Here is a 26,821-nt window from a genome sequence, read left to right on the forward strand (position 1 = left end):
GACTCGTAGGTCACCAGAAGCCTGGAGGTCTAGATAAAGCTAAACTGTGGATTCCAGCTGCAGTGCTCAGGGCCAGAAAAGCTGCGTGAGTTGAGATTACAGCCCCCCAAATGAGAATTGATAAGGGGCACTTCCTGGGGCAGGTCTGTCATCATCCTGTTTTCAGCAGAGGCAACAATGGCCTCAGGAGTGGGTGGGATTGAGTTTCAAGATACAGCAGAGTTGAGAGCGCCATCCAGAAATCATTCATTCCTCTGTTCTTATTTCAGAGGGTGGGAAAAGATGTGGAGAAGGAAGAAAATTAACCTTCTTTTACAGCTGGAAATGGAAGTGGAGTCTAAGGCAGCTTGGAATGAAAGCCACTATGTAAGCAAGGAGGATGACTCCTGAGAAAAGAAGCTGCTGTGGAGAAAGCCCCCAGTCTTATTTCACTTCTGCTTTTCCACGGGTCTGTGGACTTGCAATGCCTGTGCATGGATGGGGGCATTAATTTGCAAGTCAAGTATTCCAGGCTATACATAAAGTTAATCCAGGGTAATATTTGCACTAAAATGGACACTGGATGGATTCTCTCATTTAGCAGATGACACACAGATCAGAAAAGGTAAAGGGTAGCCCTCAGTCATATGATTAATCAATTGTAGGGTGAGATTACAACCCCAGGCCTTAGAGGTCTGGGCTCCTGTGGAGGGCCCAGTCATGTGTAGACCCAAGACTTTACTTGGCAGGCATCAGTCGTGATTAGAACTGTACTTTACCAAGTTTCTCTATGCTAAACGCAGTCTCTTCTTGCGACTTCTTGGGGCCACTCAGATACTTTCTGTACTCTCTCTCTCTTCAAAGCTCTTCTCAATCCCAGTTGCTGTTGCCTCACGTCCAGCAAACCGGAAAATTTCCTTCCATGTGCTTTCCCACTCCTGTGCCTCTGCTGATGGGGCTCCCACATTCTGAAGGACATGCCCCATCCATGTGGTAAAATCCTCTCCATCCTTTAAGGGCAGGGCAAACATGACCCTCTCTGTGAAGTATTTTCAACTCCTGGTGGAATGAGTGGTTTCCTTCTCTATGTTTCCATGGGACTTTATACTGACTTCTGTAATATTTATTGATAACGAACCTTACCTTGTATTTACTACCTACCAGGCACTGTTCTAAGTGCTCTGCAAATAATAACCCTCATGAACAACCCTAGGAGAAATGTTCTGTTTCACAGATGAGGAAACTGAAGCCGCAGGCGTTGAATGATTTGCTCAAGGTCATACGTGATAGTGCCAGGATTCCAACAAAGAGCCTCTGACCCCAGAATGAGGCTCTTAACGACTCTACTGCTTTGGTTTACTTGTCTGTCGTCCTCAAGCAAATTGTAAACTCCAGCGAGCAGAGGCTGCTCCCTAATTCATCTCTGGTTCTTAGGCTTAGTCTAGAACTGCCTGACAGTAAGTGCCCAGTAAATGTTAGATGAATAGTTGAAAGAACGAATAAATGTGCACGCTTAGGTCTGACCCGTTCCCCCTTGTGAACAAAAGTTGGAAGAGTACTGCAGTACTCATACTGCGAATGAGAGAAGGACAGAGAGCAAATCTTGCCTTCTACTTCTTGGCTTCCCATTGAATCCAGGAAAAACAAACAGGTTACCACCTGCATACAACACATATACGGTAACGTTCAACATGTTACCACCTCCTCTCTTCAGGTTATTATTAGGGGTGCAAATAAATGAGTTCATAATTGTGTTTCAGCAGGACTGAAAATGAATTTGTATGCCCAGTAAACTAAACGCTAGTGAAGCAGAAAGTATACTTATGAAACCAGAGGACAACGATAGAGCCCCTTGCCATACAGCTGTTTGTAATATATTCCTAGGAGAGGGTTCCTAGTAATGATAGGTCAGATCTCACAGGAGGACCCTGTTCCCTAGGAGTGAAGACCTCCCGAAGTACAAGGTACTTACTGGTCCTTGGCATCATACTTTATGTTACAGTTGCAGAAAGCATAGAGAAGAACTCAGCCAGTGCTCAGACTTAAACAGGAAAGTCTGTCTAGAGTTGGTCTTTCCCTCTCTTTCTTCTGGCCAACTCCAACTCGTCCTCCAAGTCTCAGATTAAATGTCACTTCCTAATGGAAATCTTCCCTGACCACCAAGACCGGCAGGTTCTCTTTTCGTGCACTCGCATTCTCCATCACAGCTATTTCGTAATCTTAATAATATTCATTTAAATAAGCCTTTTCTTAATGTCTGTTTCCTCTGCAAAGGCAGGGATTGTGTCCATCTTGGGCACTGCAGTACTCTTATCATCTAGCACAAAATAGGCAATCGATGAATATAAATTTTGTGAAAGGATGAATGGATGTGGAGAACGTGAAGCTGAACACTGTTAAGATCTCCTCCACAGCCACAGATTGGCTTCTTGGTCCTTATAGTTGGCACCTTTTCTAGACCTTATGGTACTTAGCCACAAAATGAAAACAGACTTATTTGCATTTTTAAACACTTCTATTACTAAGAACTTTTAAGAGTTAAAATGTTTGTTGACTGTAGTTGTCCAAACTAAGGGGAAGATATGAGAAAAAGTAAATCAAATGATTTTGAGTAATTTTAAAAACAAGGTAGAATAGCGCTCTTATTTTCTAGTTTCCTTTGGAATTACCGTATTCTGCAACAATAGTTTCTATATAACTTGGAAACTTGGTGAGCTCCGACCTCACGGAGAGATCCTTTTAAAAGATCTACTTATTTTATAAGACACAATGAGTCTGACATGAAATGTACACTTTGGTAACTAAGAACCCTAGCAAAGGAGATTAGTGGTCAAAAAAGCAATTAAGTTTACAGTAGGGTTACAGATACCATATCTAGTACAACAGCTTGGAAAAGGAAGTAATGCAAAGGTCATATCAACAAGAAAAAAAGGTACACTAAATAGTGGATTTTTTAAAGAAACAAAATCCTATATTTCAAAATCTTTCCTTCTCATCTAATAACTACATGTGTTTGGGTGTTTAGAAAAAAAACAGGAGAGGAGGATGTGGCATTCGTGAAGTTGGTAACTGGCACAAAAACCGGTGAACCAGCCTGTGAAATTTAAGCATCTGGGGAGTCAGGTTCCTGATTAGCCTTTTCAGTTTGATCTCAGATCTCACTCTAGTATATCTAAGATTGTAGAATCCCAAGCTGGCTGTGCCTGTGTGCTTTAGAGGAGTTGTGCTTTAGGATTCAAAAAAACACATCCAACTACTCCAACCACTTAAACAACTTAAATGCAGAGCTTTTGGAAAAACCAACAGTGTTTTTAGGACGAGGCAATAATCATACCTTTTCACATGAAGGTAAAGGTCTCCCCACAAAAGGACAGGGCTATATGACAGATACCAATTATAAATCACCCTTTGTAATTCTATTTAGTTACATAGCATTGTAGGTCCCAGGATTTACAATGGCTGTGCAGCCCAGGAAACTGTCTTTAGCTGGAGCTCCTCTTCTGTGTCAGTATTCTATTTTGAACTAACAATGCTCTCAGATGAGCCGAAAAGATGTATTTAGCTCCCACCATTACAATTTCTGATCCTCTTTACTTTAGTTCTTTTGAAATAACATGAAAGCTTTGGCTTGCTAATTACTTTTATCCAGCCCATAGAAAAATTAGTTTATCTTCCTGATCAAAGCAAATTAGGCAGATCATGGCTGATTAGAATGCAACAGTAAAATCGCCATACTTTCTCTCCCATCCCCTTTCTCTCAGAAATAAGGCCTGTGTCAAATATGTAGGTATTTCCCACGGCCAGGCCGGACTCTGTTTCCAACAGGGACTGCAGCTTGGACAATGGTTCTTACACACACACTAAAGTTCTTTAGTTCAGTCATTGTGTTCGAAAAGAACTAGTCACCCCTTAGCTAGCATTTGATGAAACATCTAGATTTACATATTTCCTTAATTGCATTTTTGAATGTGAGTGAGATTTATCTGACCAGAGTTAAATGCCTTCTTTATTCCCCTACTCAAGGCAAAATTCAACTCCATGCTCTTAAAAAAAGTGAGGTGGGGCTCTGTGTGTAGGGAATCTTACTCAATTCTGATCTGAATGAATTTTAGGGTTTCAATAAAGTGGGATGAGGGAGTTATATTACCAAAGACAGGAAAGATAGACCTTTACCTCTCAAAGTGGAAATGTCAACTTCTAAAGCTTTGGCTTACTCAGCTCTTTCCAAAAGCCTATTTTGACTTTAATACTGAATGTGATTCCTTGCTGCCAAATTCCTCCAATCAGTAGCTAAAGGGCTCCCAAATTATTGTCCTTCATAATTTCTCACTAAAATTTCTGTGACCGTAAAAACTTGAAAGTTAGGTTTTATTTTCTTTGTTTATTTACTATAAATTAACAGTAAATCTTGTATTTAGCTCCATTTAAACCTCCCTCTGCAGCTGCCCATTTGAAAATTAAAATGGTTGCCTTCTTTCACTTCAGTGGGCACAATACAAAACATCCATTGAGCTTTCTCTTTATTGCAGCTGCCAATGCCCAGCCGACTTTTAGCAAACCAACCAAGCGGAATCACAATGCAGCTGCAACATTTTATGGTATTTCTGTTGGTTCTCTTTTGAGACTGAAGGTGTTAATTAGGAATCAAAGAACACAACCCTGCCAGCTTTCTTTCACAAACCATACCCTGGTCACTGCAGTTTTCAGAAGAAAATAAATCTAATAAAGGGATAAAAATGTTGTTTGTCACACCAGTAAAGTGTACTTAAGACCCTTTGATCAAAAGCTTTTTATGTAGTCTGGTCAGATGGGCTGGAAATATTGTATTTTTCTCTTTTCTCTCTCTTCTTCATGCAGACTTCTCTGAATTTTGAATTTAATTTAAGACTGTCTGGAAGAAAAAAGGGTTAGCATGGTCATATGGGGGATTCTTTCTAGGTGTTAACTGGTCTCAGAGAGTAGGATCATTTTGCTTCTTAGAAAATTATTCATATTCAACAGTCCATCATGTTACAGCTTCCCACAACACTGGGCCTCCTATTAGCGTGTTTACAATATTCAGACTATAGGTTCTCATGCTTACACTTTACATATGCCTCTGTCAATACCATATTTAGTGTAATGATTACTTATTAGGTGAATCTCAGTGTTTTAGAGGATCCATTTTTTACATCACAAAATTGAGTATTTTCATAAGCATATAAACCACATATTTATACATATACACACACATGCAAACATATATAATGTTAATTTATCAAATAGTTTGTCATTTTGTATAGTTTCTTTAATGCATCTTGAGTATCATGCATTCAAATGTAACAGCGTGAAGTCATTACCTTTAATCTTCAGTCAAAGTTAAAAGCCTAAAGTAAGTTTATGAAGTTAGCACTGCTGGGAATTAGTCAAGCCTGCTAGCTTTCTCAGCACGAGGTTTTGCTGCTAGATGCACAAATCATGCCAAAATCCATTAATCCTGCTTGAGAGAGGCAGAAAGAAGGTCTGCTTGTTGATTTAATGTTAATGAAATGAATGGGCTCCAGAGGCTACCTACAGAGGCCCTCTAAACTGTAAAACAAATAAAGTCATTTTAAGTAACGCTCACTGCAGGAGGGTAAACAATGCTCCCAGAATTGCTGCACAAAATGGGTTTGACTGTGGGTGTGTGGAAACCTCCCATTTTCTACAATCCTGCCACACCTGCCCTAGGCCAATACCCACACACGTCAAGCTGACGGATTCATAGAATGATGGATTTAGGAGCTATCTCGGAGCATGTGCTCACTTCTCTTACTTTACAGATGTGAAATTCAGGCAGGGAGGCTCTGCATCCTATGGAGAGTCTACGGCTGATATCAGTGGGGTAGCTAGACCTAGTTCAGGGGTTCTCAAAACTTGACTGCACATTGCATTTGCCTTGGGGAGTGAAAAATCATTCTGATGCCTAGCTTCTTCCCCCAGAGGTTCTGATTTAGTTGGTTTGGTGTGTGATCTGGTCCTGGAGATGGTTCACATTAGGTCTCAAGTGGAGCTGAGATGCTGACAAGCTTGAGAACCGTGGATCTAGACTTCTAATCTAGAGCTTGAGAACCGTGGATCTAGACTTCTAATCTAGAGCACTGCTCCTTTGCATGTTTTGGTGTTCTTTGGTTTTGCTGCACCATGATAGTAATGATTTCCCAGCTCTTAGCAGTGTGCCAGTTGCCTTGTAGATAGAGTAGATACATGTATTTCGGGATTTTGAGGTTGTTTCCAAAAGGAGTTTCCATTGTGTAAATGCAGAGATGTGCCCGTGTGTGTGTGTGTGTGTGTGTGTGTGTGTAGATCTTTGAAGGACTGAACTCCATCCTTTGGGTGAGCCAACCCCACAGCAGAGACAGTAGCCAGGGTCTGTGCCACACTTGACAGCTTGTCCTCTAGCCTCACTCTTCTTTTGATCCTTCAGTTCACCTCACCTTCGAGTCTCTCTTGACACTTTTGAAATCCCTTCCTTATATGTCACAGTCTCCTCGGGAGAGTCACTTTCCTCTTACTCTCCTTCCACCTAAAGAACTTTGCTTTGCCTGAGAGACAGACCCTTCTGACTCTTCATTTGAAGTTGTTCAACTTTTGCTGCCTTCGATCCCCCTTGGTTTAGTGATTATTTAGACTGCTTTCTAAAGCCAGGCTGATAGATCCCATTTCTCCAATCTGTGCTGCTGGATAACACATAATGTCTGTCTGAAAGTTTCTTTTAATTCTGGCTTTAGGGCTTCAAAATAGATCAGCTTCCTACTTTAGTAATTCAGTAGGCACTTGAGAATTCCAGAATCATCTTTTCACATTTAGTAAGAGAGAAAAGTGTTCCTATGGGGGAGATTTCCCTTGTCCTTTGCAGACCTGCTCTCTTGATTTTGTTGGTCATGGGTAAAGCGGCTTGCTTCTTCTGCAGAGGGGTGCTGAGAATCTGTAGAGATGGTGACATGGGCTTATCCAGCAGAGTTAAAAGACTGTCCAGTCCAATAACCACCCATGCATCTCCCCTCTCTGCTGGGGGTCCACTGGACCTAATTCCAGAGGCCTCGTGCTTAAATATAAGCAGAGTGGTACTCTGACCTCCTATTTAACTTTGAATCCTGCCCCCACTCCCAGATTCAAGTCACTGGTATCTATGATTCCCCAGGAAATAATTTTAGCCTCGTTGTCATCACTGACTGCAAACATCCTTCCTGTAATTGCATAGAACTGCTTATTTACTGAAAACAGCTACTGAAATTCCTCATGAAAGTTCAACTCTTTTGAATGTATTTTCAGATAGACATAAGCCTATTCCTTAAATCAGTTTTTTTCCTTAGAGTATAATTATTTTTTCAGTTGTTAATATAAAAAAAGAAACACATTTTTTTTTTTTTTTTTTTTTTTTTTTTTTGCGGTACGTGGGCCTCTCACTGTTGTGGCCCCTCCCGTTGCGGAGCACAGGCTCCAGACACGCAGGCTCAGCGGCCATGGCTCACGGGCCCAGCCGCTCTGCGGCATGTGGGATCTTCCCGGACCGGGGCACAAACCCGTGTCCCCTGCATCAGCAGGCGGACTCAACCACTGCACCACCAGGAAAGCCCCACATTTTTATTTTGTTGAAATTTTGTTTTTTTCCCTGAGTGCATCTTTGGCTCTGAGGAAAGGTTGGGTCCCCTATCTCCCTCTTAGTCCCCCTAAATCCATCATTTCTCGCCTGCTGCTATAGCAAGTCAACTGCTGGGACGGAAGCTTCTAAGAGCCCAAGAAATTACCAAACTGAATTTACCCCACATACTCAGGAAAAATCGTGGGGATGGGTAAGATGAAAAATGAGAGGATAAAAACAATTCAAGCCCAGGACCACAAATTGTGGGCCATTCATGAAATCATGTCTGAGGAGTGTACTCCTAACATTGGGCCACCAGCCCACAATCTGTGACAAAGCCTTCACTCAGTGTCAGCCACCCTGGAGATTTGTGCAGTGTCTACCCAACGCTATACACACACGTGAAAATGTGGAACTTCATTCAATACACAGAATCTTTTATCTGTTTGCTACTGAGGACCAGAGATGAAGGCTAATTTTTTTTTTACTTGAACAGGTGCTGGGTGATGCCCTACTCACTTCAAACTTCCCCTTCTTCCTTCCCCTACTCTTGTACCTAGTAGGCATCTTGTTCTCCTCTCATTTTTAACATTAAAATATCTTGTTTAATGAAAATTGCATTTACACTTGTAAAACTTTAGGGCAATTGATTTAACTATTTTGGGGGGATAACAACAAGAGGCAACACTGTGTATTTGAAAAACATGGGTTTAGTGTTATAACAACTGTAACACCATGGCCGACAAAACCAATAACATTTAACATTTCATGCATGCTCCACATATGAGGTACTATGCAAAGTTCTTTACATACATATATCTTACCAATCTTCACAACAATCCAGTGAGGTAAATGTCATTATTATTGCCATTTTACTGATGAGAAAACTGAGATGCGGAATAACCTGCTAAGGTTATTCAAGACAGGGCTGTGAGCTTTGTCAAAAGATGTTCTCATTTCTGAAGTAGGGGTACTCATAACTATTTTATGAGACTCAAATGAGAAATTAGGGGCAAAACTGTTAAAAAGCACTTTTTGATTTTTTTTTTTTCTGTTTTGGGAGTTTACAAACAATGCAGTCTGCCAAGTTCAGAGGGAAGGGCCTCTTGGTCACCACATTATAAGATTATACTGGAGATTCAATCAGCTTATCTCACTCTCTGTTATACATTTGGTGGCACCTTGTATCTTAGGCGTGGATGATGTGCGAGCCTTACGTAGAGTTTAGGGGAACAGAGAGTGTCCCCTAGAGAGGGAAAATGGTGTTGACTGTCCCTTAAGTGTGCCCGGGCCATAACGGCTTTTGAAGTTGCCCAGGCACAGGCATGCAGGGGCAAAGGGTGTTTGAAGCTGTAGGTGTTAAAGTTATTCAGGTAGACTATTGCCTATAGAGCACAAGATGACTGCTAGTGAAAAGGTGGTTTGTCATTCACAGTTGCCAAGAGCAGGGGGGCACATCAGCCATGCAGGACCACATGGTGGGTAGAAGAAGGAGAGGGAAGAAAGCAGGGGCAGGAGCCTTTACTGTGGTTTCCGTGGGAAGGAATGGGTGGGACAAGCAGACTTAGAATTGGCTAGTTTGAATAATGTCATCAGGCTCAGGGTGTAGGTGTTGCCCCAGTTATCTGGTACCTGGCCCTGGGGTGATTAGGGCAGGAAATATTGACCTACTGTGTAAGAGTCCTGCAAGAGCCTGATAAAGAAGGAGGTTGGGGGTGTGGGCTTTGGGTCGCTTGGTTTGCACATGAAAGGCGCACTTGCAGGGGGAGTCGCTGCTATCTCCAGGGATAGCCCTGGGCGAGGCAGTCCCTCCTGAGTAAGCAAGGCCCCAAGATAGCAAAGCATCATAAAGTACAGAAAATGAAAACCATGATTGGTACCTAGGGATTCTGTGTTCTAATCCAGTGAGACTCCTTTCTTCTTTGGTCCAGGAAAATCTACAATTCAAGGGGAATATAGAGTCCAGCAGTGAAAACAGACAAGCAGATCAAGTATGGTGATCACAGGTGGTGAGTGCTGGGACAGTCTGAGCTCAGGACGATGTGGGAGCATCAGACAGGTTTCAAAAATGGTGGGTCACAGAAAGCTTTCTGGAGGAGGTGATGTTTGAACTGAGTATGGAAAGACTCATAGAAGTTGGAAAGATGAAAAAGAAGAAAGGCATTCCAAGCAGAGACCAACACATGTGAACACCTGGGGAGGCCTGAGACATGGAAACTGCAGGATGTGGTTTGATATGGCTGGAGAGGAGAGAACGTGGGGGGTTGGGGAGGGGGGATTGGCAACAGGGTTTGCGAGTGAGGGATGAGGCAAGACAAGTTGATTTTGTGGGTTAAACTAAGGAGTTAAACTCTACCGTGAAAGCCACAGGAAACCACTGAAGGATTGAATGTCTGGGAGACGTGAGCAGAATTTCATCTTGGACAAACTCGTGGGGTGGCAGGGAGTGTGTGTGTCTTGGGGGTCTATGCAAACCAAGATAGGAGACTGCCACAGTTATCCAGGCAAAAAGGGAGTAGAGCCAGAATTAATGCAATTTCAGTGCTAGGGGAGAAAGGGAACAGATACAAGAGACAAGAAGGCTACCTGAATTTGGTCAAATTAAAGTCCCAAGTGAAGTTTAAGTTACAGTAAAGACATGTTTAAAGACTATGAACTGAAATTTGGGAAGTTAATTATTTATTCCTCAAACGAAATCTGATTGCTTCTTTCTGCCTTACAGATTTTTTAGGTGATACAGAGACACTTTATCTGTATCTACAGTGGGCCAAAATCTTATCAGGTTGAGATTCAGGCACATACCTAGATATGAACATATAATATGCATAAGCAACAGGATACTTGGTAACATCTAGAAAAGTAACTGGGAGTTTTAGAATTCACTTGAGTATCTGGCATTGGAGCAAAAAGGTGGAAAGAAGGAGCATTCAACCGGGGATTTTGGGAGACTTGGGTTCCAATTCCATCCTTGTCAGTTATGTGATTTTTGGGTATGTTGTTTACCTCTTATAAGCATGAATTTCATCATCTGTGAAAATGAAGGTGTTGGATTACGTCATCTTCAAGGTCTTTTCTATTCTAAAGCCTATGGGTAGACATAACTTTTGACTCATCAAAAACCTCTGCAACCCATCTAAGTGATTTTAATTCCACTTATTTGCACAATTAGGGTAATGCTCTAGCAATCATGATTAAATTTCAGTTTTGCACTGTGTAACGTGACCTTAGGTATACAGCTTAGTCATTCTGGTAATTTGTGGATAAAAGATTATCCTTTTAGTTCTTTACAGTAGAGCTTACTCTAAATGTAGTTAGCTATTAGTGCGAGCTCTGAATTGGTTTTACTGTAATTAACATAAATCTACCAAAATTAGCCTTTCTCTTCCCATTATACAATTAACTATGTTCTGAGGAGTTTCTACAGCTAAGGCAAAGGGGGCTTCAAATTACTCTGTAATAGTCATTCAGGACCAGACCATATCCACCTAACACTTCTCAGGATTACAAGACCCTGGGGCAGTGGACTTTATGCTCAAGCCAGCAGCTGTAAGTTGGAAGGTGGATCCTTGCTCTCAGTTAATCATGCTGCTAAAACTTCTGAGATCTTCAAATGAGATAGGCTTACACCCTGGGAGAATCTGGTTTAACTAGGATTTCCTTTTGCTAGCCGAGCTTGAAGACTCAATGAAAAAAGATCTTGAACTTCCTCCTGTACTCCGCTGCACTGAGCCCCGGAAAATAACAGCTGCTGGGGGATTGGGGCTTCAGTGAGTTCAGGTCTCCCACCACAGGGATGGTGGCTTCCTCAAGTTAAAATCAAAGACCCCGATTTCAGTGCGTTTAAGAGTTGATAACTTTCTTTAGTTAGACTAAACTAAACTTTAGAAAGACTCTTCTTTCTAAACTTCCCTTGTAGATTGAAGCCCTGGGGGGTAGAGTGTCTGAGATAAGGAAAATGCATCCTTCCAGTCCTCCTCTGATACTCTCTGGAAGAGAGGGATGGAGAAGGATAAGGACAGACTCAGGAGAAATGTACCAACCGGGGCTGAACGCCTAGCGGAGGTCTCACTGTCTCTCTGTTCTGCCTGTGCTATTTCTTGGGTGGCAGATTTCCACACACCCTTTCCATCTCTCTTGCCATATTTTTCTAGGCTTTACTCTATTGGGCAGACAACACTACTAATTATAGAGTACATCTATGGCTAAATGCAAGCAGGTCTGCTAAGGGTCCCTTCAGGACAAGAAGTATGAAGAGAAAATAAAGAGGAAGATTTCTTATTTCAGTCTTTACTAGAAGACTCCTAACTCATTCTGTAGATCCATTCAACAAACATTGTGAAATAAATGTTTATTGTGAACATCTTAATATATACACATAATAGATGATTAAGGAAAGTAGCTCCTTCCATGGAAATTTTTATAATCAAATAATCTTCACCGTATATGTATACAAAAAGTGAAAGGTTATTTTTGTGCTGATAGATTTAAAGACCAATTGATTATGTAACAGAGTTCCTTCAAATAAGTGCCTCACAAAAAAATTTATAACCTAAAAACTTCAAGCGCCATGTGGTATTTTGTGTGTCGAACCAATAAACTCATTAAAATAACATTGGGTAAACCCAAACACAACACAATGAAAGTTCTAACACAGCCCACATTAACCAACCAACTTTAAAATAATATCTTTGTTACGTGCTAAGGTTAAAAATTCAGCAAATTCTTTATATTTTTTCCACTTGAGATCATGTGTGGTTTTCTACTTTCCCGAGAAGTACACTTTTGTGGCTTTTTTGATCAAAGGAAGGTTATTTTTGCAAAGAGACATCTTTTGTAGAGGTCCCTGTTCTACTTAATCAAGGTTTCAAGAAAAAAAGGAGCACAAGAGTGTTTACTAGTTTTTTTAGCAAAACATAAAAATTCTTAGATTCTCTTCTTAGTGTGGACTTTGGAAAGGAAGGCGTGCATGTAAGGTTCGTCATCACTGTGTGTGTGTGTGTGTGTGTGTGTGTGTGTGTGTGTGTGTGAGAGAGAGAGAGAGAGAGACAGACAGACAGACAGACAGAGACAGAGAGAGAGAGGCAGAAAAGGAGGTGGAAGGAGGAAATAAAGGAATTTGGCTGCCAAATTGAGTAACAGTTTGAAACACTTGGCTTCCAGTTGTGAAAGATGAGCAACAATGGGGAAAAGTTTGGGCTAACAAGGGACCACTTGAGGAAAGCTTAATCTCAGCTGGCAGGCTGATGAGGAAGGTCAGCTAGGTGCACGCGTTCCCAGCTGGAGTTGGGCTCCCATTGCCAGAACAATTGTCTTCTGCATTGCAGCTTCTGAAGCTAACTGAAGGTGCCTTCACAGCCAGTTCCTCGGTGTCTCCCCTTAAAAGGGCTGGCTCTCCACTGCCATGCCATGTCAATGTTATGTATCATTTCCACCGAGCAAGTGGCACAAAGGAAACTGTTTCTTATTGGTGTGTTGCTGTGTGTGTGTTAGTGTGTGCATGAGAGATGGCTTTCTTTCCCCTTGACCATCACAGTCTTCGTTAGGAGATGAAATCAAACTCCTTCTGAAGCCAAGAAGGGCAAAATGAACATGGAAAAAATGTGCATATGTTAAAAATGAGACACTTGAAAGTTAGAGATTGCTGAATAACTTTTTTACATATATATTCCTTTTCATATTCTTTTCCATTATGGTTTATTACAAGATACTGAATATAATTCCCTGTGCTATACAGGAGGACCTTGTTGTTTATCTGTTTTATATATAGCGTTGAATAGTTTGTATCTGCTATAATTTTAAATGATTAATGTTCACAGAAAACTACAGTTGAGTGTACTGTTGTAAGAGCCTTTAGAGATTATATCCCAATGTAACCTAAATTTTCTAAACATCAGTTCTTCCTCGAGCAGGTGTTCTTTACATTGAATATGCTTTATAATTAATTGGTCAGCTATTGATTTTTCATGTTGACTTTGTAATACAATAAATGATTAACACATAGGTTTACAGCAGCAAATGAACTGAAGGACTGAAGAAACTAAATGGATAGTTCAGGAAAAGTTCTTCTTTGTTTGAAGGAAGGGACTTTTCTCTGACTTATCCAGATTTCTTATTTACACAGAAGTCTGTATCACTGGCTTAATTGTTAAACTGTGCAGAGCTTACAGAGTGATCAATAAGTAGATAAAACTTTGAAATAATTCTCCATTCTCAATCAAATAAATGATGTGTCACTTCATCTTATCTCATCAGTTTTAAAGGTAAATACAAACTTAAATAAAATTGGCCTATTAAGAAAGTTCATGTCTCTCTGAATTGACAAATAGTTCCAAAGAATTCAGCTACTTTATTTGACACATAGATCTGGTCATAGAAAAAAAAAGAAGTTTCATTTTTAACTTGGAAGTTATTAGTCAGCTGACCACTCTTTATAATACTTGGGCACTACCACAATTTATCTTCGACTTGGAGACAAGAGAAATAGTTTTTGTGGTAGTAAGAAAATGGATATATGAAAAGGTATCTACTAAACTTAAAAGATTGGCCCTAAGCTATATAATATTATTCTCATTTTACTGAAAACTAAAAACTGCATTTCCCAGGATTCCTTGAAGAAATATTTGTGGTATTAGAGCTTCATAAACTGTGTTCCTAAGAAGTATTTCAGCACCAATTACAATTACTATGAGGCATAGCTAAACATTAGAAGGTTGGTTTTCTTGTGTTTCTGGTAAACTGGCCCTGAAGATAATTTCAAAGAGGCCCCCCAAACATTCTGAGCAATGGAAATAGCCTTGCAATAAGCTAACGGGCCTCCCAAGATAGGGATGATAATAGTACCTGTGTCAAAAGGTTGTTGTGGGATGTGGGATTGAGTAAAGTAGCAGCATAATGCCTGGCACTCAGGAAGAACAGTATAAACGTCAGCTGTTATAATTAGTGTCATTACAATAATAAAGTAATATAGACATGTAAATTCTGGTGTGTTTGTTAAACAAGTCACGGCATCATTTAAGCAAAATACAATTTAAATGTATTTCCAATGGGGCTGAGCCATAATTGTGGGATACCAGTAGCCTTGTGTTGTTCTCTTACTTGCAGACAAGTAGTTCTCATCTGTCTTTCTCTGGGCTCTTTTAGCCACTGGGATTTCAGCAGCTGGTTCAGCCAATTCTATTCAATTCAACATTACAAGTATTTACTGAACATCTCTTCTGTGCCAGGCACTGGTGTGGGCACTTGGGAAATAAAGTAGAAAATTTCCTAGCCTGGTGGAGCTCACAGTCTAGTGAGGAAGATAAACCCTGAAGGAAAGACAGCCCATCATTACCTCCCGGAGAATTATTCCATCTGATTTTAAGGAAGATGGTTTCATGGACAATGGTTGGTTCTTTTGCATACTTTTAAAGTAAATTCCAGCTTTTCCAATCCCAGATTTAAACATTGAGAATGAGGGTATGAGGAAGTACTCCTGCTTACGAAGCATTTTAAAAATAGTTAACCCAATGTGTGGTTAATAGATGTTAACTAGACTTATTGTGGCTATCATTTTCGATACAAATATTGTATCTTTATGTGTACACCTGACACTAATGTTATACATCAATTATATCTCAATTAAAATTAAGGATTTTTTAATTAAAAAAAGGAAAAAAAGTTAACCTACTAATTTGAACACCCTGTTAACAGTCTTTTAGCATTACTACTAGATAACATTATTCCATATTGTGAAATCAAATGATCAACATTCTTCTACCTACCACTTTCAAATAAGGCATTTCCACTGGGCTCAATCAGTGTAAAAAAAAAAAAATTAACTTGAAGAGGTGGGAGAAAATGCCAGAGATTTCAAGAATGAGCCTGTTTCCTACCATGTCACCTATGGAGAACCAAATTAATTTTGAATTATGAAAATTTTTATAAAAAATTCCACCACACAGCCTATGCAATGTCTCCTTTTACCAGAGCTAAGGAGTTCCATGGGTGAAACTGAGCATGTAGTTGGCGTCCATAATGACTGAATAAAACTGTATATCGAAGCTGACAGATCTGGGAATAAAATAGTTGTAGTAGGTTGGAACTCATGGGTAGTTTAACAAATGAAATCCTAAGGTACATCAAAAATAGCAATAGGACTAAATTACCAGCTTGGTAAGTAATATATCAGTGGTGGCTCTAACGCCAGTCTGATTCATTTTTCTACTACAAAATGAGACTGTATAAAGGAAAACACTGCACCAGGAGTGAGGAGGTTGAATCTCATAGGAAGGAATTTGCCTTCTCATGAAGAATTCAATTTACCAGAAATATCCACTTGTGGGTGTTTACAAGGAAATGTGCCATTTAGCATTATTCTAAATTTATATAAATAACTGAACAAAACCAAAAGAATTACTTCACAAAATTGCTCAGTGCAGCACTCACTACTGTTTTTCATTTCTATATTATGGCATATGATTTGGTTTAATTGGAAACATACTTAAATTTATAGCTAAAATGACTTAAATGTATACATTCAATAGAAGAAATATATAAAATGCTTTATTAAGGTAAGTAGATATTAGGTATCAGTTGTAAAACTATAAATATTCCGCAATGTCTCTAATTTTATGATAGTTAATTGTTTACCTGGTTATTATGTCTATGCTTTTGACAGTTACATGTTTTGGAAATTAAAAACAAACAGTTCAGTTAAAAACTTTGAGAAATTATAGACTAGTTTTGTGTTTCTGAACTTTTTAAAGCACATCCAAGTGGGAATGGTTTCATTATTAAAGTATAATTTTATTTAATTATGAAGGTTATTTTTTTATTCCAATCTTCTAACTCATTTGTGACTGCCACCTTTCGTTGCAGATCAGAACTCTGCCTTTACTTCGAAGAAAATGTGTAACGGGAAAAAAGATCGAAGATCTGATTGAGGATCATGCTTACTGTATGTAAAAATTCATTATTGTCACAAAAACTCTGCCATGCACATGTTGAACATATTCAGTAAAATATTTATTCTAAATCTACACCACAAAATTGTTTGAATCAGAGCCACTACTTAAAAAAGAAATCACTCAGACTAACTCAGTCACTTAGTTTCAATAATTGCCCCCATAACAAAAACACTACTAAGAAAACCCGGGCATCCTGAAGAAAAAGAAAGAACTTCATTAAAACGCAGAAAGGTCACTGATATTATTATATTTTTAACGAATTTTGCACGTAGGTTGTAGAGCAAACTATGAATTTTGCAACTGACCTAAACTGTTGTAACAATTAAGGCTTTTGTAACCATCTCTAAAGTACAAAATTTTCCTTCATTTAAAATAGTTTTCTTTGCTTGAAGAGAAGTAGAAATATATTAAATAATTTTCAAGGAAGAGTCTGAAAAGTTTCTTTAATTTTGAAACCGTACCTTAAGTGCTTAGAACACATGTATGACACCAGGGCACCCTTAATTAGTTATAATTGAGATTTTTGATTGGTTTTTTAAATTAAAACTAGTTTTACCAGTTATGTGTAAAATTAAATTTTGTTACAAAGTTACATATGGAAAAGTAACCAAACTACACACGCACAAAATCTTTCTCTTGGTTCCTTTAGTTTATGTGACATAAATTTGCCTGTGGATGAAATGTTCATGTCTTTAAGCAATAGCAGGGAAAAACTCAGTTTTCGTTTAAAAATAAAATGGCTGTTCTAGATCAATAAAGAAAAGTATATTTACTATAGTAAGATATTCATTAGGATTTAGTTTTCTATTTGGATGCCACACTAACTGGATGAAAGATACATCAAAGTAGTATAGGGAGCTTACTTTTAAGACCTTATTAGCAAAAATGTCCACATTTGATGCATTAAAATATCTTACCAATAGTAAGATTAGATGCTAGCACTACTTTCTTTCTGACAGATCACTACTGCTAGGTTGAGATGCACTAAACGTTGGAAATAATTATTGTCTGCTTTTATGTCTTAACCTTGGTGTGTTCCTTGTTTTCTGCTGAGTGAGCTTTATTAGCCCCTGTTGTAAAATCAGAGCCCAAAATCACTGGAAGAGAGACAGAGAGAGAGAGAGAGAGAGAGAGAGAGAAAGATTAAGATTGAAAATTTCCAGTGTTTATACCACGCATGTTCAGTGGTCCAATTACAGATCCACTGGAGAATACAGTTCAGTAAGAAAAGAGAGTTAATGTTTGGACTGGCTTAAGACTTAGCTTTCTGGGGAAGAAAGATTCTAAAGCTGTACAGAGACAGCTCTAATCTTCTATGAAGAGACTGAAGAAACTTTCTTTACCTACGAGTTGGACTAGCCCGTTATCAGATTGTGGCAAATCTATTTGCCAAACATGTACAGCTGGAAGTTGCCACCATCAGTCTGAAGAAAATGAAATGCTTGTTCTTTCCTGGGGAGAGGAGGAAGATTAAGAGATAACATTTTCACTCAAAGAAATGGTGGTAACTTATTACAAACAATAAAAGATAGTAGTCTGGTCTTTCACCCACATCAGTCTTTGCACACTGCAACTTTCTCACCAAAGCTTAATTACCACTGGGCCCCAGTGGAGCGGGGCTGTAACTTCGTGTTCCCATTTAAGAGCAAAATGAAGTTATCTCTTAAAATAATACAACCAGTAAAGCACATGCTTATTTATTTGAATATGAGTAAATAAAGATTTCTCTTTCAGGTTGTGAGTGCACAAGTGAAGGAGAAATGGTCACTTAATGCTAGGTGTAACCAAAAGAGGGCGCCATCTACCCTTAATGTCGGCACAGAGTTCCTGAGGTTGTCAAAACAAACCCCCCAACCTCAAACCCTTCAACCCACCAAGGCAGGGCATCCGATGACCTCTGGCATTTTGTACTCTATAAGGAGACCAATTCTGAAATTGCCCATCACGAAGAACATCAGTTTGGTTATTTACTTCAGGACTGATTTCTACACTTAGCACTCATATTCCCTGAAATGTTAACCATTAGATGCAAGTATTTGACATTTCACTGTGACACTTTCCACAGACACTCTGAGTTTAATATTTTATAGGACAATGAGAACATTTCCCCTTAGGCCAGGATACAGGCTGTCATCAAATAGCACGAGAAAAAGCTGACAATTAACTTCCTAATGCTATCTTAACTCCAAGGGGTTATCCATAACGATAGATAGGGAACAGTGGCAGTCAGAGCTCCCCAGCACATGGAGGATGCAGTTAACTGCATTTGAGGTATGTGGGAAATGATTTGAAGCAGTATTTTACTTACACCAACTTTTAGTAACAGAAGCCTAACAAATGAGTGAGAGAAGAAAAGTCATGACATTTATTTTCTGTATCCTTAAACAAGTTTTCTAACAAGTGTATTATTTAAATAGGTAAATGTTTGGGGGGAATGCACAACTCCCTTGTGTATGGCCAGTTTCTTCAGGGTGATAGGGAAGAATAGTTCTAGGCTCTTAAGTGCAACTGCCAACCGCTCTCAGAAATTCACGATACAGGAGAATATGTGATTCTTGAAACACTGAGTTTAGCAGTTAAACCCAGAGGCTGGAGATGAATAGTACAGACAATTTCATAGTACAGATAGTCGTTTAGGAGGAGGAAATGTGAATTCTTAGAGAATGATCACTTAGGCGAGCAGATTTCCATCACTGTAAAAATATCACTACACCATGCAATTAAGTGCCACCGAAGGGAAACCTGGTGGGGAAATAGAGTAATTTTATAAACTTTTCAGATAGGGAAAGCAGCCAAAATAGTTTTATGGTAGGTGAGGAAGGGACTGCCGTCTACTAACACTAAAATCTAGCAGGATAATCCCTCCCTTTCAAGGCAAAATCAAAGCAAGTAAAAAAGAATGTTTTTTTTTCCTTCCTCACTCTGTCTCTAGAAAAAGAATCACTATCTAGTGTAAAGCGTTGTGCAAGCCTCTTCATGTTTCTTCCCTCCAGAAAACAACTAAACAGAGGAAAGACCGAGTTCACAAACATCCCAACTCACTCCTGCCAAGGTACATCAGAGAAGCCGAAACTGGGATTGCCAGGGTTTGGGGTGGGCTCACCGCAGTGCCTCGAGTTCAAACCTAAACGTGTAACCTTGTGGCCACGAGTGCCCCTTTTCCCGAGTGGTCCCGACCCCTAGTCTCTCTGCGCGAAGGAAGCGAGCCCCAAATTCTCCACAGGGCGATGGAGAGTTGTCGCCTTGGTTCCCAAGAATCGGGTTCCTCCTGGGTCACCACATCCACCCGACCACCTGTTACCCTCCGGGCCTGGATTTTCCAGAGACCAGATTATGAAATGAGCCGCTGCCTCGTCTCCGTAGTTGGGGTTTGGAGTCTGTGGTGGGGGGATGACGGGCTGGGAGGATCCCCGAGGGATGATAGAGAGCTTCAGGTCTCCACTTGGGTGTCTGCGCCGCTGTTTACCCGCCCCGCCGCCTTCAGCCCACTTCCCTTTCCTCCCCCGGAGGAGGAGATGGTTAAAGATTACACCGTGGCCGCGGGCACTTCAAAGGGCGGCTCGGGCAGCCAAAGGTAAAGATAACGTTCTGGCAGCTCTTATCGGGTTTGTGGTTGCCACATTATAACCACTTCATTTAAAAAAACGGGGGGGGGGGCGGTGGGAGAGAAAGAAAAAGAAAGAAAAGAAAAAAGAAAAGAAAAAGGTTACATCACGCGACTGTGCAAGAGATGCAGAGTAAATTCCTTTGGAGCTGGACGAGTTGGAGTTCTCCTCTGCGGAAATTTTTACGGCCCATCTTTTCGTGGAACGCGACAGGACAAGGAGGGGAGGTTGGGGCAGGGACCAACTGGGAAGCCTGCCCTTGGGTTCCAGGCTCAGGGGCACAAATGCCCACACTGCAGGCAAATGCCTCCAGTCGGAGGAATTCGCGCGGCGACCTGCCTAGAGGTGGACCGCAAAGCTGCAGCGCACTAGCGCTTTCCCGGGTTGCACTTGAAGACGCTTCTCTGCGGGCCCAGAAAGTGCGGGCGTGCTACCCCGAGACACGTGCATTTCCCAGGGGTCCAAACACGCCTGGCCAAGACGCCCTTTGCAAACTCGCCCGCCCCCTCCAGAGCAGGCGGGAGCCGAGGAGCCCCCAGCCTGGCCTAGGGCCCGCCTCCTTTCCTCCCTCTGTCCCCTTTCCGGAGCGGAGTGGAGGCGCACTTACAGGTAGGATGTGAAGACACTGAGGTTGGAGGGCAGCTCCGAAAGCCCCAGGTCGGAGCAGTCCACCCTGAGCAGCATCCTGCCGTCCGGCTCGCACTGACAGTGCGCGGGGCACCCCCGCAGCAGCGCGCCCGGCCTCGGCGAGCCGCCCCCGGCCGCCAGCTGGAGCAGGACGGGCAAGGCCAGGAGCAAGCCGACCGAGGAGGTGTCCATGGTGCCCGGGCAGGGGGCCGCGAGCGGGGCGCGGCGGGAGGGCAGCGTCGGGCTTGCGGCGGACGGTGGCGCGTCAGGCGCAGCTCGGCGGGCTTCTGCGGCTCCGCGGGCGCCTACAGCGCGGGGCGCAGCGCTCCTGGCCCCCGGCGGGGGCGCCGAGGAGAAGCGCTGCGGGGCCCGGCCGTGCCCCTGCCGCCACGCGGGCCTCGGGAGCGCCCTGGCTGCAGCCGCTGCGGGGGCCGTGCGCGCTGCTGCTGCAGGCGGCCTGCTCGGTGTGGAGCAGCATCTCCGCTCGCACGCTCGTTTTTTAAAGCGCTCCAGCCCGAATCGCGCGCCCAGTGACGTCAGCGCAGCCCGGCTTCCCAGGCACCCCCCGCCTGGCCCCACTTTCCCTCCTCCGACCCCCTCCCTCCTTTCCCGACTCCGCGGCTTGGAGGCTGCTGGCGGCGCGAGGTGCAGGCGAGTTCTCAGCGCTCGAGCTTTGCCTCCGGGGCGCGGATTCCGGCGCTCAGCACCTCAGGAGGGGCAGGGGACCCCGATCCCCACCCCCACTCCCTCCCGCGTCCTGGCGACCCAGGTCAGAGAGCCGAAAGGGACCTGCTTCAGACGGACGCAGACAGACGCGCAGGGGCAGAGGGATGCGGCACGCATGGAGGTACTACATGGAGTGCTTAAAAAAAAAAAAAAAAAAAAGACTACAATCCAGAAAAATAGTTACACTAACAGGGTAAGGAGGCAGGCGTCCCCAGGCGAAGGATGGGTGGCCTTTTTGATCCTTACCTCAAGCCGCCCTGTCTGGCTCGCTTTTGCCCTAAAATCGAAACGCTGGGCTAATCGCTAAGTAAATACAGCTTGTGAGCAAGCACTCCAATTCTGTCTAATCCACGGGGTAAGAAGTCGAAGTGACTGTTTTTTTTAAGTGATTTAGGATCCTCTGGAAGTCAGTCACCTTTAGTAAAGCAATGCGGGACAGACAGATAGATGGGTGTTTGCTTTTGTTCGGCGGCCTTTTCATCCTAAGTGTCCCAGGGTTTTCTAAGTAAGTGCAGTCCCACCCAGGTGTGAGAACCATTGCCAGTGCAAAATGCGTGTTCTCACACTCTTCAAAAGTGTCCTGCAGGGAACCCGCAGGGGAAAGGAGGAAAAGGACTCAGGGCTTTCTTGGAGAAAAGGCCTCGGTGAGGAGCCAGTCGACGTCTGCAGACCTGAGTGAGTGGCTGAAAGAAGTTAAGGCCCAAGCCTGCCACTTCAACTCACAAAAATGTACAGTTTTCACTCCAGGCACAATGTCTCCTTGCTTCATGAAGGTGGAGAACCCTTATGGCTTTTAAGGCCTCTCTTAATCTTCTTCCATCCTACTGAGTTTCCCATATAAATTTCTGAAGTTTACAGTTGGGAAGATTTTTTTCTTTGCGTGTATTTACTTTCCTTCATTTAAGAAGTGATCCCCAAAGCTGGCTAACCACCTGTGGAACTTGAAAAAATATATAGATTCCTGGACCTAAATCAGTATTCTGAACATGCTCCTCTCTATGGTGAATCCCATCATTAGCAAGCTTGTGATTCTTTGGACTGGATGGAAGGAGAAAGTGACTAAGCTTTATATACTCCATTCTCTTCATTTTGCAAATAAAGATCCTGCAGCCCAGAGATTTTGGAAAATTTGACAGTGGCTGCTGAAAACTGTGAGTTAACCTTGATTTCTGGATATCAGTGCAGTGCCTAATTCTGTCCTGGTCCTTCACTTGCCCCTTTGCACATGGCATCCACTACCATCCCTTTGCTTATTCTCACGTTATTCTCGCTTCTCCCAGCCATTCCTTCCACGTTTATAGAATGCCTACTGATTACCTATTTCCCTACCCTTTTTTAAAAAACCTATCCCCAGATTACTTATTTTGTAAGTAAGCAGTTCAAGACTTACTCTTTCTGTAAAACCTCCTGTAACTATAGTCTAATTAATCATCAAGCAACAAATCTTTGTCGAATAGCTACAATCATGATACAGCAATGACCTAGGGAGGCAAGTTACCTCTCTTCATGGAGCTTGCAATCTAAGAAGAGCAGACTCTGCACAGGAATCCCAGGAATCTCACTAAAAGTGTATGTTATAAATACCACATAATTGAGCCCTAAAGTTTTCTTGAATGCTGATATGTTTTGTTTTCCCAACTTTATTGTGATAGCTTTGGAGACAGGGAGTAGGCCACTTGTCTTTACCTGTAGGACTCATACAATGGACTGATGGTAGTGAAAACTTAACAAATATTTATTGACTGACTGATTTATCAACACAGGCATCCAGATATGGTTGTGTCCATCATCTTACTGAGGGCTTTTGTCAACAGTTTCTATGATTTCAGGGTTCCAAAAAGAGCATAGCACTTTGGTTGTGGAATGAATCAGGCAGAACTGGATTTGAATCTAGGTTCTGACAGTTTTAGGCATTTGATCAGAAGCACAGAATGAGCCTATCTAAGTCTCTGTAAAGGAGGATTATTATTTACCTAGGTAGTTCTAAATGTGAAAATCTCTGGAACTTGGCTTACAGCAGAGTAAATTTTCAACCTGTGTTAGTGCCTTTCCTCTTCTGTTCAGGAATTGAAGCTTGTTAACAAATTCATGTAAAGCAGAGGGATTTCTGATTCAATTACAAGGAAGAAAGACAGCTATGCTGGATGAAGCCAGGTGTAATGAACATCTGTTACTTATTTATTTATTTATTTTTCACATGCCCAACATTTCTCCTCTTTCTTTTTGGTAAGAGCACTCCACACTTTTCCTTTGGGAAACTACCTCCCAAACCTTAGGTGATTCTGGTAGAGCTGTCAATCATGTAGCCCCACTTTCCTGCCCCTGGGGTAAGTATATAACCCAAGCAGAGCAATCGGAATCCATCTGGGGGATTGTCATTTACTCTGGGGTGAGAGGGTCTTTTCTGGCTTCATGAGTTCTAAGGACAAGGAAGCCTGGAGCTCAAGGGAGCTGTCATTCTCCCTTGTGGAGAGAGCTCACCAGGAACTGAACATAAGCATTAGTGAGGAGAAAAGCAAAATCCTAAGGTCCTCTTTTAAACATCTGGATCTAAAGCTGTTTCTACTCCATCACTTCCCAACTGGGTGAACCAATCAATTTTGTTTTGTCTTGTTGCTTAAGGTAATGAGGAAGGATTTATCTGTGATCACTTGCAATCAAGGATGCTCAGGAAAAACCTGCAAGTCCAGGAAGCATGAATACGTGAGTGAGACCTGATGAAATTCAAGGTCTTGTAGACCTTAGAACATAGAAAATCATATGGGTTGAAAATAAGAATGGTTCTTCTAATAGTGATTTTATTGTCTGAATGCATATATGTTAATTACTTTATCTTAGCTAATAAAGAAGAATACAGCAAACCAGATTCCTTGTGTACTATAAAGAAAAAAAAAAGAAAAAAGAAAGGAAAGCAAGCTCTAGTAAGGGCTCTGAGTAGTGGTCTCTCTGCTTTATGGCCAATAACATTTAATTTATAAGATCAAGTTATCAAATTGCATGATAAGGACCATAAGCATTGACTCAGCTCTTTATACATTTACATGTTCCCACTCAGTCCTCACCTCATACCAACCTTATGAGGTCAGCATTATTCTTACCCCAAATTTAAGGATAAGAAATGTAAGTCATTTTCCTAATGGTGACTAACAAGTCAGTGATGCAACCAAATTCTAACCTGAGTCTTTTGACTTTAAGTTCTTTACCCTTTCCCGAATCCCTTGGGAATTCTAGACATACAGAGAGTTAAACTGGATAGTATCTTGGGTTTACTATTGTTTTATTGAGAAAGAAATTCACATATTTCGGTAAAGAAAAATAGTGTAGTCTTTTGGGACTGCAGTGGAACCATTTGGAGCAGAGAATGGTGGTTTTTTCCTGTGACAGAAAAGACAAGTATATATTCAACGTTTTCCCCCTTAAATATATATATTTCTAGTTTCTTTCGACAACCAGTTACCCACAGGAATACATAGCGGTGCGATGTCAGAGAAAAACAACTCCACCCCTTACATGTGATAGTAAGGTTAGCAGGCTAAAGTAGATTCATTTGGTATTATGTCTGGGTGAGATGTTCATATTACGTATGGTTTTGGAAGGTATCTGCCTGTTAATGAGCTGACTGTTAATGGGAATATCTCACGCCAGGATTGAATTCCCTTTTCACTTCTTAGACTCTTTACAAGTTCCTAAAATCAGTTCTGGTAAAGTACAGTTTGTGTAGTTTGTGTTTCTGGGCTTGCTAAACGGATGCTTTCCTAATTCTTTAATCTTTGCTAAAAGTCCACAACTAAAAACATTTGTGTACGCCGCATGAATTACTAATAAGCTTAGTTGAAGCATGCCAGGATAATTTAAGTTAACAGGTAAGTCAATAGTTCTTTTACAAGTATAGTGAAATAGTGTTTACACAACTGGTGGGCTATTACGGACTTATTTAACTTGTTTGAAAGAGTATAGAGCCCATTATTTGCCCTGCTCATTTTACATTCATGATATAATCAGGCTTATGCTGAATTTCTTAACTTCCTTTTACCAACAAAGTCTAATTAATTGAGAAAGGAGGAGGCTTTAAGAATAAAGATCTATTTTCTTTCAGAATTATTTATTTAGCGAGAAAGCATTAGTTCAGCTAATTCATTACTTTGAAATAGCTTATTATATAATATCAATCGGATCTGTCTTTGATATTATCCAACACAAAGGAAACCTTTAAATATATCCACATGTTCACAACATGCTAAAAGAAAGGACAGTGGTACATGATATTATTAATTCTTTAGCTCATTTTGATCTCCTTGTTTTATTTCATGTATGATAATGAACATGATTCTACTGGTAGGCAGCCTGCTTCCTGGGAACATGTGTCCAGTCAAATTCACATGTAAAGCAGGGAGAGGTTTTCTTTTCAAACGAAGAATAAGATTAATGAGAAGAAAAATAATAAAACACTTAAAATTAAATGATCTTCCTGCTCATTCCCATGTTTTTTAAATTCTGCCAAATATCACCTTAGTATCCAAACTGTTCCATATGCCCATTGTGGTGGATCTTCTTCTGGTTTCTTTAGAACTACGCTTTTAGGATTTTTAACCATCTCTCGTGTCCACATGCTCGTATTTAAATGTCAGGGTTCAGACAGACCACACACCTTGCTCCAAAATGATGAGAGGCTAACAGGTTCCCATTGGCAGAGATGCTTCTCCCAAGGCCCATTGCTAGAGTATATTCAGATCTACAATCTCTCAACTGCAATTCTGAAATCGTAAGAGCTCTGAAAAAGGAAAGGTTTCTGAAACAAACTTGGTGGCACAATGTGAACTGAACGGACATGAATGTGTTTATAGTCTTTTGCTCGTTTCGTGTTAATATTCGCTCAGTTTGCCACAGAAATGTTGATGTGTTTGATTGCAGGGTGCTTCCTCAGACTCTACTGGGGGTTTTATATAATATATGGGCTATCATTCCCAATACAGTCTATTTTTCAAATCCTCCAAAATTCTGCCTTTGCAGCATCTGTGACCTTGACATTTTTGACAAAGGGATTATGAACCTATAAACATTAACAAACTTTGGAATATTCATCTCATAAACAATTTTCAGAAGAAAGACGGAAAAAAGGAGCATTAGAACTTGTTGGATGAGGAAAGAGAGGGAAGTACCTTCAAAAGCACATCCCAGAGAGAGGAGAAAGGAAGTGGTCAGCTCAGGCGAGTGAGCGGCCATCACTGGACACGTTCTCCTTTGCAGAGTACAGGGCGGAACTTCCTGTCTCTTCTTCTGGGGACATATCTGTAGGGTAGCTAGTAGAAACCATTCTATATGTTAGGAACGAGCTC

General features: G+C 41.3%; 1 protein-coding gene and 1 long non-coding RNA gene across 3 annotated transcripts in view; one reads left to right on the top strand and one right to left on the bottom strand.

The window, feature by feature from the left end:
- Positions 1 to 21,190, bottom strand: part of LGR5 (leucine rich repeat containing G protein-coupled receptor 5) — a 120,437-nt gene extending 99,247 nt beyond the window's left edge. Inside the window, exon 1 of one of the 2 annotated variants that reach the window (XM_032645039.1) lies at positions 20,740 to 21,190. In XM_032645039.1, the coding sequence (XP_032500930.1) occupies positions 20,740 to 20,951 (212 nt within the window). In that variant the 5' untranslated portion in view covers positions 20,952 to 21,190. The remainder of the gene's footprint in view (positions 1 to 20,739) is intronic. The other variant, XM_032645038.1, reaches the window with a different exon arrangement.
- A 2,923-nt stretch (positions 21,191 to 24,113) lies between these two features.
- LOC116760317 overlaps positions 24,114 to 26,821 on the top strand; it is a 66,308-nt gene continuing 63,600 nt past the window's right edge. Inside the window, exon 1 of the long non-coding RNA XR_004351699.1 lies at positions 24,114 to 24,188. This is a non-coding gene — a long non-coding RNA (uncharacterized LOC116760317). The remainder of the gene's footprint in view (positions 24,189 to 26,821) is intronic.

This window comes from Phocoena sinus, chromosome 10 (assembly GCF_008692025.1).
Source record: "Phocoena sinus isolate mPhoSin1 chromosome 10, mPhoSin1.pri, whole genome shotgun sequence".
Taxonomy (NCBI): Eukaryota; Metazoa; Chordata; class Mammalia; order Artiodactyla; family Phocoenidae; genus Phocoena; species Phocoena sinus.